The sequence below is a fragment of the Solanum tuberosum genome, unplaced genomic scaffold (genome assembly GCF_000226075.1).
Source record: "Solanum tuberosum cultivar DM 1-3 516 R44 unplaced genomic scaffold, SolTub_3.0 scf00154, whole genome shotgun sequence".
In the NCBI taxonomy this organism is placed as follows: Eukaryota; Viridiplantae; Streptophyta; class Magnoliopsida; order Solanales; family Solanaceae; genus Solanum; species Solanum tuberosum.
Genome location: NW_006239079.1, coordinates 801250 through 811125, shown reverse-complemented (window position 1 = coordinate 811125; position 9876 = coordinate 801250). Strand labels below are relative to the sequence as shown.

Sequence of the window (9876 nt, the reverse complement as noted above, 5' to 3'; positions counted from 1 at the left end):
ATCACGAAAGAATATGACTATTTCGTTGAGCTTTGAGTTTAATGATATTTTTTAAAAAAGAGTGTCACTATCGTTAACTATTTTTCAAAAAAAAGTGTCAATTTTATCAAATTCTTTTAAATATCATTATTGGTTTATTACAGTAGATTTATATAACGCGGATATAAATTAATCAGCACAATAACATAGTCACAAAGTTAAAAAAAATAAAAAAAATTATAAAAGATATTGATTGTTAGTAAAGTTAAATCATTAAAGGGTATGATTGTCTCGTTAAATCTTGAACATAACGAATTTTTAAAAAAAATGTGTCACCATCGTTTATTATTTTTTAAAAAGTGTCAATATTGTTAACGTTTTTTCATAAAAAACACCTATATTGATTCATTACGGTAGATTCATGTAGCATGAATATAGATTAATCAGAATAACAAACTAGCCATTAAGTCCAAAAAAGAAAAATCACAAAAAATAAGTCGTTGAGTGCAAAAGATCACTAAAGAATATTATCGTCTCGTTGAGGCTTGAATGTAACAAAAAAAAATTCAAAAAAATGTGTCACTATACTCAACGTTTTTTCAAAAAGTAAAACGTTAATATTAGTAATTTTTTTATTTAAAAAAAGCATCAATATCGACTCATTATAGTAGAATTCTCTAGCGCGAATACAGATTAATCAGAAGAACAAATATTGTCACAGAATCAAAAAAAAGAAAAAAAAACTTTAAAAGGTAAGTTGATTGATTGTTACTAAAGTTGAATCACTAAAGAATTTGATTGTCTCATTGATCCTTGAACGTAACATATATTTTTAAAAAAAGTGCCAATATTGTTAACAGATTTTTTTATTTTTTTTAAAAAGAAGCATCAACATCGATTCATCAAGGTAGATTTCTATAGCGCAAATATAAATTAACCAAAACAATAAATATAATAACAAAGTCAAAAAAGGAAAAACCATAAAGGATAGATTGTTGACTAGGAAAGTAGAATCACTAAAAAAATATGGTAAGCCAGAAAAGGATAAACTAAGAGGGTGTTTGGATTGATTTAAAAGTTGGTCAAACTTATTTTTAAGTTGGTTTTTGACTTATTAAAGTGTTTGACAAATATAAAAAAATAATTTAAAATAAGTCAAAAATAACTTAAGATAAGTTAGAAAGTGTTTGGCAAGGTAAAAAATGACTTAAAATAAGTTAAAGATCAAAAGTAGGTCTCCCCCTACTTTGTATTCTTTGAGTTTTCATTTTTTACTTAAAAACTATTTTTTTAAGTCAATCCAAACGGGCTCTAAGTATAAGAGATAAGTTGATTGATTGTTACTAAAGTTGAATTACTAAAGAATATGACTATCTCGTTGAACCTTGAATGTAACCGCCTTTTTTTTTTTAAATGTCACTATTGTTAACGATTTTTTAAAAAAACACACATATATTATCAACGATTTTTTTAAAAAAAACTTCTAACATCGGATCATTACAATAGAATTTTATTGAGTGAATATAAATTAATCCGAACAATGAACATAGTCACAAAATCAAGAAAAGAAAAAAAAATCATAAAAGATAAGTTAAATGATTATTATGGAAGTCGAATCACTAAAGAAAATGACTGTCTTGTTGATCGTTAAATGTAACAATTTTTTTGAATAAAGCCCTACTATCATTAATGATTTTTCAAACAATTGCGCCAACATTTAATGATTTTTTTAAAAAACACCAATATCAATTTATTACGGTCTTTTATAGCGCGAATATTTATTCATTAGAACATCAAACATAGTCACAAAGTCAAAAAAGGAAAAATTATCTATAAAAAATAAGTTGACTGATTGTTACGAAAATTGAATCACTAAAGAATATAACTTTCTTAATGAGCGTTCAATGTAACGGTTTTTTGAATAAACCGCCACTATTGTTAACAATTTTTCAAAAAATAGCGCCAATATTTAACAATTTTTAAAAAAAAACGCCAATATCAATTCGTAACAAAAAAAATTTGTAGCGCGAATATAGATTAATCAGAACAACAAATATAATCACAAAATCAAAAAAAGAAAAAATTGTAAAAGATAAATTGATTGATTTATACTAAAGTTGAATCACTACATACTATGACTATCTCGTTGAGCCTTGAAAACAACAGTTCTTTAAAAGAAGCGCGACTATAATTAACAATTAGCGGCAACAATTTGATTGATTATTACTAAAGTTGAATCACTAAAGAATTTGATTGTCTCGTTGATCCTTAAACGTAATATATATATTTTTTAAAAGTGTCAATATTGTTAACAGATTTTTATTAAAAAAAGTAGCACCAACATCGATTCATCAAGGTAGATTTCTATAGGGCAAATATAGATTATCAAAACAATGAATATAATCACAAAGTCAAAAAAGGAAAAATCATAAATGTTAGATTTTTGAATGGGAAAGTAGTCACTAAAAATATGGTAAGTTGACTGATTGTTACTAAAGTTGAATCACTAAAGAATATGACTATCTCGTTGAACCTTGAATGTAACCACCCATCTTCTTTTTTTTATAAAAAAAATGTCACTATTGTTAACAAATTTTTTTTTTAAAAAAGTACTAACATCGGACCATTACAGTAGATTTTTATAGAGCGAATATAGATTAATCAGAACAACGAACCTAGTCACAAAATCAAAAAAAGATAGGTTAAGTGATTGTTACGAAAGTTGAATCACTAAATAATATGACTGTCTTGCTGACCGTTGAATGTAACGATTTTTTTTAATAAAGCACCACTATCGTTAATGATTTTTCAAAAAATAGCGCCAACATTTAATGAATTTTTCAAAAAACACCAATATTAATTCCTTACAGTTTTTTATAGCGCAAATATTTATTCATTAGAACATCGAACATAGTCACAAAATCAAAAAAAGGAAAAATTATACATAAAAAATAATAATTTGACTGATTGTTACGAAAATTGAATCACTAAAGAATATAACAGTCTTAATAACCTTTGAATGTAACAATTTTTTTTAATAAAGCGCCGCTATTGTTAACGATTTTTCAAAAAATAACGCCAACATTGAACAATTTTTTTTTAAAAAAAACACCAACATCAATTTGTTACATAAGATTTTTTTAGCGCGAATATATATTAATCAGAACAACAAACATAATAACAAAAAAATAAATAAATTATAAAAGATAAATTGAGTGATTTTTATTAAAGTTGAACCACTAAAGAATATGACCGTCTCGTTGAGCCTTGAACACAACGTTTCTGTAAAAAAAACGCGACTATAGTTAACGACTTTTTAATAATTAGCGGCAACATTTTTTAAACAATTTGTTTTTAAAAAAAATCATCAAACCAGTAGATATTTACCGCGCGAATATAGATTAGTCAGAACAACGAACATAATCACAAAATCAAAAAAAGAAAAATCTTAAAACTAAGTTGCCTGACTGTTACTAAAGTTGAATCACCGAAGAATATGACTGTATCGTTGAGCCCTGCCCGCAACAATTTTTCAAAAAAAGCGCGACTATCGTCAATGACTTTTAAAAAAAAACGCGCCACTATTATTAACGAATTTTTAAAATAAGCACCACCATTATTAACGATATTTTAAAAACCGCACCAATATTAGTTCATTACAGTAGAATTTCTATAGCGCGAATATAGATCAATTAGAACATCGAACATAGACGTGACGCCATAAAAGGGAAAAAAAATGAGACAGGCGGCCGATAAGCGCGCCACATCATGGTAAAAAATCCAGCTAGGAGCAGACATATCAAATATTCACTTGTTTTGGTAATTAGAACAACCCCACCCCCCCTAAACCCCGTACCCCAACCTCACATTGTCATTTTCACCCTAGCAGTAGCCGTACATATCCACTATATATATATATATTCTCTATTGCTTTTCCTTTTTCATTTTACTGTTCGAAAATTAAGAAAAAAAGCAATTGTAAGTAATACTAGAACTTGTTTTTGTTAATTTTGAATGATTAATGATGTTTCCTTTGTGATTTTAATTTGATGTATACATTTGTTTTATGTTTTGTTTATTGAAAGGGCAATCGATCGAGACGTGGAACAAATCAATTTGTATTGACTAGCGTGCGTTACTCTCTGGTAAGTCAGCTCTTAATCTGCTAATCAGTAATCAGTAATCACCATTTTTCATTTTAATTAAACTTCCATTAATTAATTAATCTACTTTTGGATCCCAAAATGAGCATCTGGAGTTATGGACTATTCTGGAACTGTGTGTTTTTGTGTGTGTGGATTTTCAATAGGTCCACACAGAATCTGAAGCTTTTTTCTATTTTACTTTATACACAGAAAAAATAATATTCTAAAGTCTTTTTTAACTTTTATGCACTTTTTTGTTGATGGAAGAGTCAACAGAGTCTTTTTTTTTTTTTTTTTTTTCTTCTGATTTGTTGGTTTCTTGCAGTTTTTTTTGTAAGGTAATGAAAAGTCCACTTTTTTTTTAAGTTTCTTTTTTTGGGTTTCTTTTATCATCACTTTTTCTTGTATATATACTGGTTTATTTAGCCCCATTTATAAAACCTTTCATTTTCTTCTTTTATGGTAGTGATCCCACTGTTTTTACAATGACAGCTATAAGCAGTCAAAACCCATATCTCTTTGATTGAATGAATGAAATACTCTTCTTAGGGTTTCCTTTTTATTGTTCTAGCCAACCCATTTTTTTCTCTTTCTCATTTGCTTAAAGAGAGGAGTTAGAGGGGAAGGTGCAATAAGGGTTCTTGGTTGTCTTATACCAACCCCCTTTGCTTCTTCTTTAATTTTGTGGGTTTGGGTTGTTGAGTTTTATGTTCATCACTAATCTTGGACTAAAAAAAAAATACTTTTTTGTGGGTGTATAAATATTAAAAGTGTCTTGGGAGTTTTGATGGGAAAGTTGGGATCTTGAAAGTGATTAAAAAGAGTCTTTTTGAGATTAAAGTTTTGATTTTTTGATGAGTTTTGGAGGTTTTATTGGAAGTAGTAGTGGAGGAAACGGTGGTTCTGGGGTTTCAAGATTGGTGGGTGATAGTTCATACGAAGCCATGCCTACTGCTACTATGGCTCAGTCACAGCTTATCACATCATCTTTATCTCATTCAATGTTTAACTCTTCACCGTTATCTCTTGCTCTTGTAGGCCTCCTTTAAATTAATACTTATTATTTTTTTGTTGGTTGGGAATTGGGATTAATAGTGGAATTTTTCAGAAACCGAAAATGGAAGGTGCTGGTGATTTGAGTTTTGATGCTGCTGCTGTAATGGGAAGGAACTCCAGAGATGATGAGTACGAGAGCAGGTCTGGGACTGGGAGTGACAACTTGGATGGTGTTGGATCGGGCGATGAAATGGAAACTCACATTGGTAGCTCATCGAAATCGGCAAAGAAGTACCATAGGCATACTCCATACCAAATTCAAGAGCTTGAGGCGTGAGTGTTAAACCACTTTATGTTTATAGTTTGTTTGTGAATGTTTTATCCATCTGTTTTGTGCTGACAGTTGCTTTAAGGAGAATCCACACCCCGATGAGAAAGCAAGGCTGGAACTTGGTAAGAGATTGACATTGGAAAGCAGGCAGGTTAAGTTTTGGTTCCAGAACAGGAGAACCCAAATGAAGGTAAATGACAACACATTCACATTATTTTCTTGTGTGAGATTTGTTTCATTGTGTGAATGTATAAGTGAAAACCTACATTGTTTCAGACCCAGATGGAACGTCATGAAAATTCAATGTTGAAGCAAGAGAATGATAAGCTTCGCATTGAGAACATAGCGATGAAGGACGCGATGAGAAGTCCAGCTTGCCCACATTGTGGTGGTCAGGCAATTCTTGGTGAGATACACATTGAAGAGCATCATTTGAAGATTGAGAATGCTCGACTGAGAGATGAATACAATAGGATCTGTGTCGTGGCAAACAAGTTTCTGGGTAGGCCATCGGAATCTTTCCATGGTCCTATGTCAGCTGGAATGGCTAATTCAGGTTTGGAACTTGCTGTGGGAAGAAACGGCTATGGTGCTATGAATTCTGTTGACACTGCATTGCCAATGGGACTTAATTTTGGCAATAACTTCTCAAGTGCTTTACCAGCGATTTCACCTAGGCCCACCCTGAGCATGGCTGGTGTAGGTGTATCCTGTGATAAGAACATGTTAATGGAGCTTGCTTTTGCTTCCATGAATGAGCTGATTAAGCTGGCTGATATCGGTGCTCCTCTGTGGCTTAGAAACTTTGATGGAAGTGCGGAAGAATTGAACCTTGAGGAGTATGCAAGGTCTTTTCCTCCATGTATTGGCAGGAAACCTGCCCACTTCTCAGCAGAAGCAACCAAGGCAACTGGTACTGTGATGATGAACAGTCTGGCTTTGGTTGAGAGTCTGATGGACACAGTAGGTTCCTTCATCCTGAAACCTGTAGTTGAGATTTTGATTTCTTTGAACCATTGCTGAATGTGAAAATGTTTCTCCAATTTGCTTCTTGACATATGATTTTCTTTTTTATTCAAGGGGTGTTGCGTTAATGGCTGCATGTTCTTTTGATTAAAATAACTTTTAACTTTCAAGTTGAGGGAAAAAGCATATTGTTGGCTTTTGTTCTTGCATTCCATGTAAATGTAACTTCTACTTATGCAGAGTCGATGGATGGATATATTTTCATGCATTGTTGGCAGAACCTCTACAATTAATGTGATCTCCAACAGCTCAGGTGGAAGCAAGGATGGCAATTTGCATTTGGTACGCTTTTGTTATTTTGGTGGGAGTCACCCATCCTAAGTTACTTTTCTTGCCTGTCCTGCAATAGAGGTCTGAAAATATTGTTTTGCAGATTCAAGCTGAGTTCCAAGTTCTGTCTGCTTTAGTTCCTGTCCGTAAAGTAAAGTATCTACGCTTCTGCAAGCAACATGCTGAAGGTGTCTGGGTGGTGGTGGATGTGTCTATTGATGCTATCCAGGAAGGTTCAATACCGCTTGATGGAAATTGCAGGAGGCTCCCTTCCGGATGTATCGTGCAAGACTTGCCCAATGGGTGCTCCAAGGTAACTAGTCCATTTATGTTTTTCCATTTAGTATTCCATGCAGTGCTCAATAAGTTGTTGAAATTTACCCAGCTAATTGTTCAATGTAGATTTTTTTTCTTGTTGGTTTGTGTGTTTATTTGTTCTTAATGAAGGTTTCTCTTGTCATTTTGCTCACATAGTTTTTTTTATGCACTTCATACTATTTGGTTTTGGTGTGTTGATTCTCTTGACCTTTGCTTCTGAAATATATTTTATCCTCAGCATCTTTTGGAAGTGCTGTCAGTAAAATAATCTGACAGTTGTAGCCTAAGAATCTGAACCTTCTATTGTTATTTTATTCTGTAGATGCTTCTGTATGTTTATTTATGTTATCATCAAATTCAAGGCTAGATTTTTTCATATTTGCTTGGTTAGGCTTCTGTCAGATTAGAAAATTAGTTAATCGAGGATATCAACCTTACAGTATTGCAAGATGCCTCAACTCCTTTTTCTGTGTTTTGAACTTTTAAATTTATGATCATTGTGTGAAGGCAAAGCCTCGGTAGTTTCATCTTAACTGTATAAGCAATATAGTGTGATGCTTCTGTCCAACACCCTTGCACGTGCTTGTGAACTGTGCTTGCATGGTGTTTACTTGATACCACTTGTGTTTGACCTCAATATAGACTTCTATTGTACTCAACCAATCTAGAAATTCAAAAGTGATCTTATTTGTGTAATAGTAATTTCGTTTGACTTATCCTCTTGTATTCTATTCTTTATTTTCTTGCAAAATCACAACTTTTCACATTTTGCACCGAGTTTGCTCTTTTGCATCCCATCTTTTTGAGTGATTATAAACAAGTAACTCTAAATCATTTCCTTGCATCCTATCTTTTCATTCCGGAATTCCAACTTCGCGTAAACTAAAGATACTGGATACACAGATTGATCTATGCCCTTTTGAAGCATATAATCCTTTAATTGTCTTGAGTTGCTGGTTAAGTTGCCTCCATGCAGACCAATTGATGTCAAGGCTTATCTTAATCTACTCAATTTCTGTGTACAAAACTGCTAGCAAAATTTTGACGGAAAATTTCAGGTTATTTGGATTGAGCACACGGAATATGATGAGAGTATCACCCACAATTACTACCACCCTTACATCAGGTCTGGCCTGGGGTTTGGTGCCCAACGGTGGATTGCCACCCTACAAAGGCAATGCGAGTTCTTGGCAATCATGTCTTCTGCTGTGCCCAGTGGTGATAATTCAGGTATCACGTCATATTGTTCATTTGACACTCTCCAACTTTGAAATGATAATGGATTTCTTATCAAGTTTCATTATTGGCAGTGGTTAGTTCCAGTGGACGGAGAAGTATTGCAGTGCTGGCTCGACGTGTGACTCGCAGCTTTTGCGTTGGGGTTTGTGCGACCTATTACGACTGGGAATCAATCCAATCAGGGACTGCAGAGGAGAGTAAGTTGATTATGAGGAAGGGCGTTGGTGAACCTGGTGACCCTAATGGTATGGTGTTGAGTGCCAGCAGGAGCCTCTGGCTGCCGGTAACACATCAACGTTTGTTTGACTTCCTGCGAAATGAACAGACAAGAAGTCAATGGGATGTCTTGTCCCAGGGTGGTTCCGTGCACCCAATAGTCCACATTGGCAAGGGTCAGGATCTTGGCAATAGCATCACTCTGTTTCGTACTAGTGTAAGTGAAACTGGTGTGGCTTTGGCACAAAACCACACAAATTAGTATTAACCATTGATTGAAATTGTGAATGACTGTTTTGGCTTGACTTGCAGGTGGCTAACAGCGATGGTAGCCAGAACAGTATGTTGACCTTGCAAGAGTCGTGCACAGATGTATCCGGTTCAATCATAGCATATACATCACTTAATAGTGGAGACATGAATGTTGTGATGAGTGGTGGAGATTCCTCCTGCGTGACATTCCTTCCATCTGGATTTGCAATCATTCCAGATTGTTATGAGAATTCCAACGGGGTAGCAGCTGGCAATGGAATACTCGAGAATGGTGGTAAGATTAATGGGTGTCTATTGACCATGGGATTCCAGATACTAATGACTAACCCGCCTACAGGAACTCTCACTATGGATTCAGTGAACACTGTGAACTCCCTCATCACCCGTACAGTGCAAAACATCAAACTTGCTTTCCAGTGCAATTAATTGGCACTACAAGTTGAGTTGTTGCTTTCTGTGTTGTGGTGCAAGTAGTAGTATACAAGGAAGGTTATAGAAAGAAGACGGGTTTGAGTCAATGAACGAACCGAGGTGGTTCCTCAGGTTGACTAGTTAGTTAGTTAGTTAGTATTTGGCATGGTGTTTGATGGAGGAATTGGTGTGGTTCGCGTATTGACTTTGGTGGCCCTTTTAGATTATTGTGTCATATGATTCTCTGTTGGTTTGAATCAATCTTGTGTTTTTGGCTGTTGTTAAACGCTCTAAACTTATTTGCATGGTTTTTAATATATTTGGATTTTCGTTCATCGATATCTCATTATGATTTAAAGATCATCCCTATTCTGCAAGGGATACTTACAGTTACAGCAAAGTATTCAGTTGATTTTACCTACAAAGGTAGAGAGAGGTAAGATTAACATACTTGGGGCTTCACTTGTTTGATTATTAATTTCACTGCTGGCTTCTTCCTTTTGTTTTTAATTTCATTTATTAGTAGTATTATTTTTTTTGCTCCTTTTCTTTATTGTTAATATGACTTGTCACTCTAGATCAGTATCACAATAACTTCTACATCATATCTTCATTTATTATTTTTTCAAATCATTATTTTCCTTATCAAAAAACAACTTATTTTTCAGCATA

General features: G+C 33.6%; 1 protein-coding gene across 1 annotated transcript; it reads left to right on the top strand.

Annotated features, from left to right (window-relative positions):
• The first annotated feature begins 4581 nt into the window (after positions 1-4581).
• On the top strand, positions 4582-9539 carry LOC102579878 (homeobox-leucine zipper protein ROC5). Its single transcript, XM_006353280.2, has 9 exons — positions 4582-5158; positions 5233-5453; positions 5524-5641; positions 5728-6414; positions 6658-6759; positions 6851-7060; positions 8124-8295; positions 8376-8737; positions 8833-9539. The coding sequence occupies exons 1-9, from the start codon at positions 4979-4981 to the stop codon at positions 9217-9219; spliced, it is 2439 nt and encodes an 812-aa protein (XP_006353342.1). The 5' UTR covers positions 4582-4978; the 3' UTR covers positions 9220-9539.
• The last annotated feature ends 337 nt before the right edge of the window (positions 9540-9876 follow it).

Coding starts and splice junctions, on each gene's coding strand:
- LOC102579878 (XM_006353280.2), top strand. CDS start 4,979: ATGAGTTTTGGAGGTTTTATTGGAAGTAGTAGTGGAGGAAACGGTGGT. Junction 6,415..6,657: donor TTGAGAGTCTGATGGACACA/GTAGGTTCCTTC, acceptor CTACTTATGCAG/AGTCGATGGATGGATATATT. Junction 6,760..6,850: donor AGGATGGCAATTTGCATTTG/GTACGCTTTTGT, acceptor ATTGTTTTGCAG/ATTCAAGCTGAGTTCCAAGT.